General features: G+C 52.1%; 5 protein-coding genes across 5 annotated transcripts; 2 read left to right on the top strand and 3 right to left on the bottom strand.

Annotated features, from left to right (window-relative positions):
* Positions 1-192: 192 nt before the first annotated feature.
* On the top strand, positions 193-921 carry QC762_105488 (uncharacterized protein; the record flags this gene model as incomplete). Its single annotated transcript, XM_062884941.1, has 2 exons — positions 193-202; positions 249-921. 2 exons carry the CDS (start codon positions 193-195, stop codon positions 899-901), a joined length of 663 nt encoding a protein of 220 aa, XP_062747856.1. The 3' UTR covers positions 902-921.
* A 630-nt stretch (positions 922-1,551) lies between these two features.
* Positions 1,552-1,845, bottom strand: QC762_105485 (uncharacterized protein; the record flags this gene model as incomplete). The annotated part of the gene is made up of 1 exon (XM_062884940.1): positions 1,552-1,845. The coding sequence occupies one exon, from the start codon at positions 1,843-1,845 to the stop codon at positions 1,552-1,554; it is 294 nt and encodes a 97-aa protein (XP_062747855.1).
* Positions 1,846-2,856: 1,011 nt separating this feature from the next.
* Positions 2,857-4,743, bottom strand: QC762_105480 (uncharacterized protein; the record flags this gene model as incomplete). Its single annotated transcript, XM_062884939.1, has 3 exons — positions 2,857-3,551; positions 3,573-4,098; positions 4,246-4,743. The coding sequence occupies 3 exons, from the start codon at positions 4,741-4,743 to the stop codon at positions 2,857-2,859; spliced, it is 1,719 nt and encodes a 572-aa protein (XP_062747854.1).
* A 991-nt stretch (positions 4,744-5,734) lies between these two features.
* srk1 (MAPK-activated protein kinase Srk1) lies at positions 5,735-8,921 on the bottom strand (the record flags this gene model as incomplete). The annotated part of the gene is made up of 5 exons (XM_062884938.1): positions 8,016-8,921; positions 7,392-7,867; positions 7,191-7,244; positions 6,834-7,078; positions 5,735-6,773 (listed from the first exon to the last, which is right to left on the bottom strand). The coding sequence occupies exons 1-5, from the start codon at positions 8,053-8,055 to the stop codon at positions 5,735-5,737; spliced, it is 1,854 nt and encodes a 617-aa protein (XP_062747853.1). The 5' UTR covers positions 8,056-8,921.
* Positions 8,922-11,178: 2,257 nt separating this feature from the next.
* QC762_105460 (uncharacterized protein) lies at positions 11,179-12,030 on the top strand (the record flags this gene model as incomplete). The annotated part of the gene is made up of 1 exon (XM_062884937.1): positions 11,179-12,030. One exon carries the CDS (start codon positions 11,179-11,181, stop codon positions 12,028-12,030), a length of 852 nt encoding a protein of 283 aa, XP_062747852.1.
* Positions 12,031-13,284: the final 1,254 nt, after the last annotated feature.

Genomic DNA, 13,284 nt, shown 5'->3' with positions numbered 1-13,284 from the left:
CCTCCAGCTATCAACCGACCATTCGACCAGGACTAGGAACCGAGATGGAGAAAACGATTGCAGCAATGGGTTGACAAGGAGGTAGTCACGGCAAGCTTGCCTGATTCCTTGGACGCCAGAGTGGCAAATTATAATGATATCCGTCATACTATATTATACCGCCTTTTGTGCATAACAAGAGCGCTAGAGAGTATGTCCAACCGTGACCCCCCTTGGAATAAGCTCTGACCCATCACTGTCTACGTCAGGATATTCAACCTGCACAGATGACAAAGTTTGGCAGTGGCGAAAGGAACTTGAGGGGCAACTCCAGTCCTTGCACAAGGAAACCGACAAGCTCCGCCGTTTCGACTACTACATATTCCCACCAACTATATGGAATCGAATAGGCCTCCACACCACCGCGGTATATCTATACAGACAAATATACGCCTTGATCGCGTCAAACAATTCCGTATGCAAAAACGTGATCAAGGTTCGGTTGGCTACATGCCTCTCCCTCCGCATGTCGACAGTCTTGTGTTGTGCCAGGAAAGCGCCCAAATGGCCAATTCAACACTGGGAAGCGTGCGAGGGTGTCACAAACAAACTTGGGTATTTGTTTTGCCCGTTGGTAACCTGTCCATTCGGCACTATCTACGAAGAGAAGGAAGAGTTGAGGTCACACTTCTATCGAGACCACTACCATGTACACGGCCGCAGAGCGTGGGAAAACTGTCCTTCCCAGTGCGGCCAGCTTCTATTGAATTGCGGCCAGCCTTTGTTGAATAATTGCCAGCCCTGCCCGAAGTCGGAGAGCATGGAACACTTTCTGAACCATACTGTAAGCCACATCACCAACATATCATTCAGCGTCCAAAGAGCCTTTCTTTTCTGGATGCATGGCTGTGCCTTCAAGTAATCTTTTAAGGCCTCTTAGCTTCTCTAAAGGCTTTTGAATTATCATTTGGGGTCTTTCAACAATCTTTTAAGGCATATTAAATATTTTTCAACCCTTAAAATTTGCTCTTCGGCGTAGAGTAGGATTCCATATAAGGGGGAGGCGGGGGGAGGTTGTGCCTTCGTCAGATAAGCAGGGGGCTCAGTTAAGGTTGTCTCATCTTTAACGGCCTATAATGGATTATTTCTTCACCTCTACCGCCACCCATTCAACGCTAATATGTCTGATGCCATGTGAACCTTGTATCTGGATCATGTGCGCACTTAATGTTGCTCCTGTCTTCTAGGTTTCGCTCAGCTATCACATACGCTCTCTCATCATTGTCAGTGTATATGAGCCATGCTATCCGTGTGCCTCTCTTGCCACTACAACCCTTTCAATTCGATCATGTCTAATAACATATCCTCCTGTAATGTGTGACAAACGAGGAAGTTATCCACCCCATTTACTCCGATATTAGCAATCCAACCCCCACCCATCCTTGGTTCCAGCAAAGTTGTGTTCCGTCCCACCCCATCCATCATTAATTACCCCCCCTCTCCCAAGCCCAATCAATCCCAAGCCACCATTTGATTATTCCTCTTTCCCCACAACAGCAAGCAAATCCACCCTCACGGCATATATTCCACACACATCCTCCCCACATCCTCAAACTCGGTCCCCCTCGTGGTCCCCCCACCGCTGATGGCGATGCAAACCCAGCACTCGAATTTGTAGCTCATAAAGTCAGACCCTGGCGCGCACAGTCTTCTCCCCCAGCCTTGTACGGCGTTGGCGAGGTGGAGCGCTTTCCGGCAAGTTTGTGTGCAGATTTCGGGAAAGTTGCCGTCTTCGTTCAGGGTGAGGGTTGTGGATGTGGCTGTGGTTGTGAAGAGGAGGGTTGAGAGGAGGGTTTGTGGCTTCATTTTTATGGTTGTTCGCCGAGAGTGTTTATGGTGTGATGAACAGGAGACCGGCTCGGGGCGACGAGTTGATGAATGATGGGACGGAGGAGCAGGCTCTCGCACGAAAGGCAAGGGATTTACTGAGATGGGAATAGATCAAGTTTGTTCCCCCGTGGTGTGAGCGTCGTGGTGGTTGGTGTTGGCTCTTTCCTTTTTTTTCTTCTGGCGTGTGTCTGATCCCTTGTATTAAGCTTTGTTCCGCAGGAGGCTAAGAGAAGTAGCGGAAACTCTGTCCTTCCCAAACTGGGGGACTGGAACGGTGTCTCGGGAGGCTGTGGAGCCGAGGTTGAATATCTGAGAAGGAACGACTCCTCAGGATAATGATTGAGTTGGTACCCTGCAGATGCCATGAAGACAGACCTGAAGCTGAAGAGAGTCAAACCAGATGTCATAAGCCCGGTATGGACTGAATAACTCATAAAGTCATGCCTGACTCTCGTGGCCGCTGGCAATTATGTCGTCACCCAGACCGTTGGCTCTAGCATGCATGCAGCCAAGTCCAAGAGCGCCGTTGCTAGCCTAAAAGGTATAGGATTGAATATATCTCTTAGGACCAACGTTCAATTCGATGTAAGGGCAACAAGAAGTGCAAAGACTGTTGGCAATCTCTTAGGTATATGTTGCCTCCAAACACGAGATTCCAAGCAAAAAACATGGAATTTTCCTTGATCTGCCCAAAATTATGTCGTTTGCCTTGTTGTAGTTGCAGATTGTGGTGATCCATGCCCAAATAGTCAGATCCCTGGACCCTGATTTCTTCGGCTCCATGCTCGACAGGGGCAATTGCAACATGGCTCCACAGGTCTCAACGACAAAGATGCTAATGATATCGTTATACAACCTATCCATTACCCTTTGTATTTCCAAACCCAAAGACTCCCAAAACAAAGCCTCCTTCAATTACTTCAACATAGGAAAAATCGACCCAAAACAGAGATATCTTCACATCGCCCACCTCATCATAAAGAAATCCTACTCCCTCCTAACCCTCCCAACAGGAACAAAAGAATCGCTCCTCAGATCCTCGTCCTCGTCCTCGTCCACCTCCTCACCCAACCTACCACCCTGAACCTCCTCCTCAATCAACAACACAACCTCCAAATCCACCACCTCCACCCCACCAACAAAATACACACAATTATCCACTCCTGCCCTCCTCCTCACCGTAACCCCAAGACACCCCCTCATCTCCCCAGCCTCGACACTCGCCTTCACCGACGCCCGCTCACACGTCAGAATACACTCCTCCACCACAACCTCCTCACTGACCTCCTCAACAGTAACAACCGTCTCAGTGACCTCCCCCGCTGGCAGCTCAGGCCGACTCAGCCGGTTATTACCCTTGGCAGGACGGGGAGGAGGAGCAGCCCCGGTGCTTGTTGCCGAAGGAGCAGCTGACGAGACAGCAGTGGGAACAGCAAGAACAGCACCACACCTAGCCTCATACGTCTTCTCCAACACCCGCTCCTTTTTCTCCCGAGCATCAGCCCTGAGACGGTCCCTGAGCTCCTGAGCCCTTCCCCTCGCCTCCCCAGCCTTCTCCTCAGCCTTTGCCTTCAGATCCCGCCGACCGAGAATCCCATCAAGCAAACCAGAGACAAGACCACCACCACCAGACGAAGAAGCCGAACCGCCAAGAATGTCGAGATAAACGTCAAGATCGATGTCGATGCGCGACAAGTCGATGCTGATGTCGAGGAGCTTGGACACGCCAGGCCGGGGGCAAGACGAGGAGATGAGTTCGGTGGCATTGTTGGCCAGATCGGGCTGGTCGCCCTCGGCCTGAGTGGCAGGAGGGATGGAGCCGGGGAGGTTGCTGCCGCTTTTGGAGGTGTTGAGCTCGGGTTCGTCCTTGTCTTGTGCCTTGGCGCGGTAGGAGCGTCGGCCGAGGATGGTGTTGAGGACCCCGTGGAGGGATAGGAGATCTTGAGCGCGGAGTCGTGTTGGATAGACGGGCGGTGTTACGGGGGCGGTTGCAGGAGAAGAGGAGGAGGACGAGGTATGGAGTGTTCTTCCTGGAGGGAAGCGAGGGGCGCCAGGGAAATTGGGGCCGGCGATGGCTGCGGGTGCAACGGTTGACGAAGCGGCACTTCTGCCGATTGTCAGAAAGGGGAATCTCCGAGTTACGGTGGATGTCGAGGTGGACGTGGAGGTCCTGGTCGAGGTTCTTGTCGAGGTCGAAGTTGATCTGATGGTTGTGGTTGGCCTCACGGTCGAAGTAGACGCTGACCTGACAGTTGGAATAGACGTTGACGTGGTGGATGGCCTTGGTGTCAAGGTAGATCGCGATGTCGAGGTGGAAGTCGACCTCGAGGTTGATGTTGAAGTAGATCTAGTTGAGGCGGACCTAGCGGCGGAAACAGATGTAGACCTGGCAGTAGATGTCGAAGTAGCCCTAACCGTCAAAGTCGAAGTCGTCGGCCTGGTCGAAGTCCTAGTCCAGGTAGAAGTAGAAGTCGACTTCGAAGTCCTCGTGCTCGTCCGGGTAGATGTCACAGTCGATTGAATCGTCGACGTAGAGGCCTGCTGCAGGTCAAGCGCCCACAACAGCCCACCCGGACCAGCTGGTGGTGCGAATCGGTATACCAAAGAAGAAACGCCTGTCGCACTGCTTGTCGTCTCGGTGGTCTCGGTGGTGGAGCTGCCCTCTTCACGAAAAGCATCCTCCTCGAGCGGTTCAGTAGCAGAGATGATGATTCTGTCAGGCAGAATATCAGCCCTGAACGAGCTGCCCCCCAGATCTATATCAAGGGTCCCGCATCCCAGTACAGCCTCTGCCAGAGCGAGACTGCAGTAGCCATTTGCATTGGCAACCCCGGCGAGGGAGAAGGCTGGGAAGGTGTTGGTTAAGTCAGACATGGCAACGGTGAGTGATCAGGAAGTAGGTGTAAGCTGGAGACGAGTAAAGGAACGGTGGGGATCTGGTTAGACAGATCTTGACAGGAGAAGATCCCCAAGAATATATACATGAAAGAACCTCTACAAATGCACATCCACGAAGGAATTCTGACTGGAATCGCCAGTCGATTGTCGCCTGTCAACATTTCACAGTAGGAATTTCAGGGTTGTTGAGAGGCAGTAATGACAATTTCGTTTTAATTTCATGGAATGGACCAAGGTATTTAGAGCATGAAATTCTCCCAAATGGAAGACGAGAGGGCACAGGAACGGAATGGTGTTCCATTTACATGTGAATCCCTGCATCCACCCATTGTTCCGCTGCCATGGATCCAAATGAGACATGGTTTCGGGTAAAACCCCCTTTGATCGATATTGAGGACTGTCCGAGACAAGAGATCTGGGGTACCACACTCGGAACTCCAAGAAGCCATGTGGCGGCCATTGAACGGAGAGCTCATCATATGTCACGTCAAAATGATCCAGTGAGTTTTGAAGTATTGACAGTAAACTAAGAACGATTGCCGCTAACACCGCCCATGATATCTCTCATATAGGGTACCTTTACACTACACCGAAACCGCAATGCATTGCCTGAAGAAAAAAAGAAGAAATTGATGCAGAGAAGAGAGCACCCGAGCTGTACTTGAAGCCCATGTCCTCCTAGAGTGTCTACCCGTCACACGCTTTCCCAGAAATGCACCACTTCCGGTCCCACCGACGCATAACTCCATAACCCATGTTACTCCCTCGAATTTCCTTCGCTGCCATCCCTCATATTGATGCTGACAGTCTCTGCCAACGCCTTGAGGTCATTAGCAGAGAACTCAACCTCTGGTGGCACCTCCAACATTGGTGTTGGAAGTTCCTCTGGCCGCACAGAAGGGCTGACGCTGCCGTCGCCTGTCTGCAACCTATCCTCCCCGCGGACATCCTTGTGCTCCGGAGCTCTCTACGCCACCCGAGTCGCAGGCTTTGCACCGCGACGTCCCAATAATGTAGCTCCATCAAGGTTCAACTCGAAAACACCCTTCTGTCGTTGACGTTCGCGAACTTGCTGTCTTGCGGCGGCGGCGACAGTAGCCGAATGCTGACCATAACCCTTTTGCTCAGCCGCGGCAGGCGGAGGATGGGGTTTCCGAGATCGATCGCGCCCGCGCTGCTCGTGATCCTTAATCTGAGTGTTGCGCATGCTTTGCTCAATTTGCTGAGTCGAGCCTGCAGGTGCCTCCTCCATCTCAGCATCTTCATCCAGCTCGGCAAGGCGATCAACGCCAGCCTTTCCACCAATTTGCTTCCTTCTTTTGCCCTCTTCTTCCTGTCTGTGGACTGCGTATCCAACGTCAAACACCTCACGCAGATTGACCGCAGCAGGCGAGCGGAAATCGTAGCGCTTGTCGCCGTCCACAAGCTTGGTGGCATCGAACGCCCTCAAAACACCGTCTGACGACATGGCCGACTTCTTCTCGTCACGTGGTGTAGGACCAGACTCGCGAATCCAGGGATGAGCCAAGAACTCCTTGATGGTGTATCGCTGCTCGGGATCGACGCAGAGAAGATGTGAGATCAAATCCTGGGCCGACTTGCTGATGTCATCCCACCAAGGGGAGAGGAAGGTGTACTGCCCCTTGGCAACCTTCTCGGTGAGCACCTCGATACTCTCGTCGTAGAATGGCGGGAAACCGCACAACATGGTGTAAAGCACACAGCCAAGCGCCCACATATCAACTGACTTTGAGTACCGCTCATCCTTGACGATTTCGGGAGCGGTATAACCAACAGTACCGCATGGCGTCATGGTCTGGTTATCCCAAACAATCTTGGAGAGGCCAAAGTCTGCGATTTTGATCTGGCCAATACCTCCAGCACCCACCCCTTTGATGAACTCTCCTTCGTCTACCTTGTCCTCGTCGCCCGGTTGCTTGGGCTTCGGGTGCTTCGAGGGCACCATCGGGATTGGGCTGAAAAGAATATTTTCAGGCTTGATATCACTGGTAGATTGTTAACAAACAACGACTGCCAGGCCACGAGGAGTTCATGAGACTACCTACCGATGAACGATTCCCTTTTCTTCGTGGAGGTGCTCAAGCGCCTTGGCCACTTGGACGATGACATGACGGGAGAGCTCCTCGCTGAAGTAGGTCAGGCGAACGATCTGATGGAACAGCTCGCCACCTGGAGCCAGCTCCAGAATAATAAAGTAATAGTGCTGGGACTCGGAAAAGTCGATCAACTTGACAATATTGGGGTGGTCGAGTTGCTTCATAATCTGAACTTCTTTGAGAATGTTTGCCCGCTAAGCAGGCGGTTAGTTCACTGAGAACACAGAGACTGAGCATATGCGCTTGCAACAGGAAGTCCAAATACAAACACAGCGCTTGGGACAAAGGAAAAGAAATTTCTCGCACCTCTGCTGCTTTGGGAGCCTTTGGCTTGAAATCCGGATGGAGATGCTTGTTGCTCTAAAACGGGTCCCGCATGTTGGTAAGGGGGACTTGGAGGAAAAGAAAAAACAAAAGGAAAGGAAATGAAGGGAGAGGATAGGAGAGGAGGAGAGGGAAGCGTGGGTAGGAACGAAGAAGAGGCTGGAATCAGGCTATATCACATACCTGCATGTTGTTCATCTCGAACTTGCGAACGACCTTGATGGCCACCTCTCCGTGTTGGCCTTGCAGGTCGCGGGCGCGGTATACGTTGCTGAAGGCGCCGTCTCCCATCTTTTCAACAAGTTGCCAGCGCTCGAGACCTTGATACCTCGGAAGCTTATTCTTGTCGGCATTCTCTTCGGCGACCAACTTGGCGATGTTTTCGTCAGGTACCCTCTTCTTTGTCTTGCTGCTGACACCCTGGGCTGGTTCGACATGGTGCGCGGCTACATGGCCGGCCTGGGCCACTCTGTTTTGGGCATCTCCGGCAGTCGAATAGGCATCGACGTGGTTTTGTCGTGGGGCACCCGCTCCGTACACAGGCTCCGAAACTGCTGGCGCCATATTGTGCTGCTTCGCATGGGCTTGCGAATGGGGAGGAGAGTGCTCATGTTTTGTGCGTGCAGAGTCGTCAGCATTGGCGGCTCGAGCTTGTTTGCCTGTGACAGTGACGGTGACATCAGTTTCGAGTTCCGTTATTTGGGACGAAGCCACTGAGTAGCAGTCGCACGCTGTGATCTGCAGCACCTGCTTCCCGATGCTGGCGGCGCACAAAACAGCCCAGCGGAGAGGGGACAAGCGACATACCATGACGGATGAAGTTTTTGAGTTGCTGTATTGTCGACATGATCGCGAGTGTTCGCTGTTCTCCCTCTGTTTACTTTGTTCTGGTGGTGATCGTCCTCGACTCGATCTCGGGTGGAGATGTGCTTTTGGCGGTCAGTGAGGGGCAGCAATAGCACCCTGTCTTGGCTTTCCTGCCGAAAAACTCAAAAGGTTATTCTTTCAAGGCGCTAAGGTAGAAAGTTGGCGGTATCCACAGCCAAATGTCGACTCTTGCAGTTTTCTCGGTTTCTCGTTGATATCTATCTTCCTCTCGATGGGATGTAGTGTAGAAGCAGCAGCGGTGATGATGGGAAGATTGAAGGTTGAGGACGGGAAGGTTTGGGGTAGTGGACCTCGCGGTGCGGTAGGGGATATGTTTCCCTCAAAAAAATGACGATGAAGACCAGACGACGTTTGTCTGGAACAAGACAGCGGGATCGTCGAGGAGATATGCAATCGGTAGGAGGGGGGAGTGGGAGGGTCTGAGGTCACTGTGGCTGCAACGGAGACTGAACCAAGAAATGGATGGGCTGCGGCTTCTGAGGGATGTAACCGGGGCGGAGGTCGACCAATCGATGGGGGCCGTCTCTTTCTTAATGTCTTTCTTCTCTCAGGCACCCGCTTTCATCATCATTTTCATCATAGAGCGAGCGATAACTGGTACGCGCTTGCCTGGGCAGAGTCCGCCGCAGAAAAAGTTCGATTTGTCAGGTGTACAGCACCAGTTGAGGGGGAGGATGGATGGCAGGACGGCAGGAAATGCTTCCAAGCAAACCAGCTGCTGCGATCAGAGACAAAAGCCCACAGCTGTCAAAATCGCTACACTAGCAGAGTAGAACAGGCGAACACGTTGCTCCCAGATGATGGGAAAGCCCAGTCAAATTACTCCAGTCACCTGGCAGAATGCCGCAGCAGGTTCTCAATCTCGCATGGCTGCATTTTGTCGGAGGAGGGGGGGAGTTAGCTTGGCTATGACGTAGTGTCGCGCGTCATCTGCCTTGCGCCCGGATATTAGCGCGGGCCCTGGACAGGGTCCCCTCGTCACTGTCACCAGAAACAAGCAAGGGCGTCATCAATGGCGCCACGGGCGGGTGGACAAGGAAAACCAAGATCCCAAGCTTCATAAAAGGAACAAAGTGTCAAAGAAATTTTCTATATAGGGCTGGAGAAGGGAAAGACGATAATTCGAGCCAAAACCCGCTCAACGATGCATTTCCCAGCCTGCAAATTCCCGGTTTCAGCACGACGAAGCTTCCCACTGTATGATCTGGCATGTGGCCCATACTTTTTCCAGCTTTTCAGGGCTTCTTTGCAGTCTCGGCGCTCCCCTCCGCCTTTTCACCGGAGCACCCGAGCTTCTGGCACGAGTCGTGTGGCTCTCAAACAAAGCATTTCTGTTGTGACTCTTGAGAGAGCATCAAAGGCCAATGAGAAGTTTACCTGGTAGTAGTATCGCCTGTTCATCATATTATCGTCTTGTTTGTTTCCTGTCATCCACTATATTACAGGCCTCGCTACCCCGCCTCGTCATCACCCTCCTGGCTATGATGCGGGGTAGAGTGCCAACGATAAGAGTTCCACGACTGTCAACCGACGGTTTCAAGTAGTTGATAAAGCTGGGACTTTGCAGTTGATATCGTCATACGCAAATCCTGGTGTCACTGTCTGGTGGAATATTTAATCTGAATGCCAAAACCACCTGGATAATGACAGCCAAAAGTGAGGACACAACATCTATCGACAGGAGATGGCACTCTTCACGAGAGAATCCCTCACCGCCGTAACCGACCACCAAATAACCCGTTGTGTGCCATCCGCTTCCATGAATGCTTGTCAGAAGTGCAGAATGGCACGCTGATCTGGTCTGGACCCTAGATTTTCTGGGGAAGAGCCCCCGTCTCCCCGGCATCAGAGCTCGGGATAGAGCTTCATCTGTTCTTGCGCTGAGTGCCACGTGGGTGACGAAATAACTTGTACAAATTGATATCGACCCTCTACTCAAGGTACCTTTTTTCACCACCACACTTTGGATTAAAAATTCCAAAGAAAATCCTAAACAGTCATAAGCCTGTATTAAGACGCTTTGAAACTTTCTTTGAGGAAAATATCCTTTTTGGTGGTGGTTTGATGGTCGAATAGTGAGTAAGGTTGAAATTATTTGCACAAGTTATTTCGTCACCCACATAAGTGCTCACATCGTTCCTGACGTCATCTTCAGGACATTCACCCCTGTAATGAAGAAAATGCTGGCGAACAGCACAACATGAATCTTCTCGTTCGTGCTTCGGTTTGCATGCACGCGGGTCGCGTAAATGTGATACACCACCTCCTGAAAGTGTGTTGCTTCCAGCCTCCTCACTGCCCCTTTTAACAGGCCACTCATCACAGGTCTTGCAGGGCGTCAGGACACGAAGCTGACAGTGTCTTAACGCGAAGACTCGTCAGGTTTCCATGTCATGAGGAGGATGGTGGTAAAAAAGTCCCGTTGGTCGGCGACCATATCTCTCCCAAGTCCCTGACCACTTACATTCGGACCTTGCCTTTCTTCTCAAGACAGCAGATCCGGTGATGTCCAAAGTGGAGTCGTGAGGTTTCAAAAATCTCCTGATAAGCGGATACCCTTCAATCCCAAGCCCCACATAGCGGCTTCTTGAGCGTGCGGCCACGTCGGATTCGGCACTGAAGTGGGTGGACAGCGGGGTGATTCCTCCGTCCTACTAGGCCCGGAACGGCATTGGCTTGCTGTCTCCGTGGCCTGCGAACAGTGTGGGCTGTGGCCACGGACTCTCGGACTGAAGACCAGCAGTCTCGACGGTCAAGCCGACCCGAATTTGCTGATGAGCCGTGGAAATTCGGGAGAGGATACAGTCCAGAACTTCGGGTCCGGCGAGAATCAGCTGACAGTACAGTCAGCGAATTGAAGTCGGAACAGCCTCGTTGTGCCCCTCAACTATATCTTTGAGAAGAAGCCCAAGTAGGGGATAATCTTTTTGCAACCCCACTTACCCACTTACCCCCATAATTGACCAGAAACCAACAGATAGGGCTGAAATACTCAGTTCACACCCTACAAACATACAACCCTAACCCCCAACACCCCCTGAATTCGACTTACACCACACTATTTCCCCTTATACTGCCCATTATGGCTTTCCCTCGTAGAGTAGTAGCAATCATAGGATCCGGTGGCATGGGTCTTGCCTCTGCTCGCCGCCTTGCCCTCTCTTCAGCCCGCACAACTCTCTTCCTCTCCGACTTCTCCCAAGCCAACCTCGACAGCGCGGCCACATCGCTGAGAAACGATGGACACGAAGTTCAAACGCAGCTCATCGATGTCTCGGACTATGCCTCTGTTCAGAAGTTTGCCTCTGCCGCTGCGCAAGCAGGAAGACTCGAAACCATCGTTCACACAGCCGGTCTATCCCCAGCCATGGCACCCGCAGACCGCATCTTCAAGGTCGATTTACTCGGCACAGTCAACGTCATCGACGCTTTCCGAGAGGTCGTGGCCCCGGGAGGCAGCATGATTTGCATCGCGAGCATGGCTCGCTTCGGCGCACAGCCATCACCAGATCTGGCAGCGCATTTTGCCACGAGCAGGAGGGATACAATCCTGGATAGGCCAGAGTTGAAGGAATTGGTGGAGAATAATGACCCGTCCATGGCGTATTCGCTATCGAAGGCTGCGAATTATCTGAGGGTTCAGGCGGCGGCAAGGGCTTGGGCAGAGAAGGGTGCTAGGATCAACAGTGTCAGCCCGGGAGTTATTCTGACGGCGATGGTGAGACAGGAGTTGGAGTCGCCGCATGGGGAGACGATCAAGCAGATTATCTCTGGGACGCCGCTGCAGAGGGGAGGGACGGCGGACGAAATTGCGAGCGTGGTTGCCTTTTTGGCTGGGAGCGAGGCGTCGTATGTTACGGGGACGGATATTCTCGTGGATGGGGGGACGATTGCTGGGAATATGGGGGCTATGATGTCGGCAGCGAGGAAGTAGAAGGGCATGAATAACTCTCCTTTGTAATAACACTTGATGCAGACAAACTGACTTTGAAAGATCACGCAATGCACTATGGCTCGCTGTTTCTCTCAATGGCTCGCTCCATTCTGTTAACAAGATACAGCTTTATACTGAAACGACGTCTCTTTACAGAGGCAGCAACCTCCAGAGGCATGGAAAGGGCCCAGAGGTCTGGACTGTTCGACTGCAGCCAGTAAGTCTTCGGTGTCCAATTTGAACCTCGTCACATACAACCCTCCAGGATGATAAACGCTAGTCTGGTACTTGCCAAGGCCACTTAACAAGGGGGGCACCAGGGGGACCACTCCCAATAAACCCAGGCTGAAAGGCCGAGAAAATGGCCAGTATTTTGTGAGGGTAGCCGAGGCCAGGCCACGGCCAGGTGTCTTCACGTAACAGTAAATGTTGGCCTAAGCGTCAAAGGCAGTGTAAATGCAAGGCCAAGTACACTCCCATAGAAAATACTAAAAGAGTGACCTGGTGTGACACTTTCGTAAGTGGCTCTCTGCCCCTTGCTATCACACTGGTTAAAGCCCTGGAAAGTCACGAAAATTAACGTTTGTGACCCTGGAGCATTGTACAGCCGTTCCGGGCATATCAACAGGCAACAAAGCTTGACAACACCTTCAACATCTTGGTCGGCTGCTATCGCAATGCTGTCCAGTGGATTGGATCGATTAACTTGGCCTCAGAGCTTCTGTCATTCTTTCTTGATCGTATAATGCTTTCCGGGACGAGACGACAACCACCTACAAAGCCTTCGACAGTCACAAAACATACCAACAGCCACACCCCGCATCCAACATATCGACCATACCTCGTTACCGACTTTCAACGCCGACTCGACTGATGGGGTCTGCTGGTTCCGAGCCAAGAACGCCCCGGTGTCATGCGGATTGGTGGAGTAACATCACGGTGACCATAATCACCTCTGTGGTCAAGTCCTACCGAAATAACCGGACAGAACTGCTACCCAGACCGGGTTCCTGAGGGCGTTATGTCGGGGTAACCTCCCACCGCTGAGACTGGATGCCGGAAAATTACCCGATCGTAAACACCATTTGTCGGATCAAAAGCCGCCATGCCACCCACCATTTAGAAACAGATCGGACAATAGCTGCGACGGCTTGGCTCTGCTTTCCCCGGCCAGTGAGCTTGTCGAGACACCCTCCTTGAGGTCTTCTTGGCCTGGCATTTTTTGCGCAAGGTTATGCAATCGTCGATTTTGGG

The sequence above is a fragment of the Podospora pseudocomata genome (genome assembly GCF_035222375.1).
Source record: "Podospora pseudocomata strain CBS 415.72m chromosome 1 map unlocalized CBS415.72m_1, whole genome shotgun sequence".
Lineage (NCBI taxonomy): Eukaryota > Fungi > Ascomycota > Sordariomycetes > Sordariales > Podosporaceae > Podospora > Podospora pseudocomata.
The sequence above is the reverse complement of the archived record's forward strand: the minus strand, read 5'-3'. Positions and strand labels throughout refer to the sequence as shown.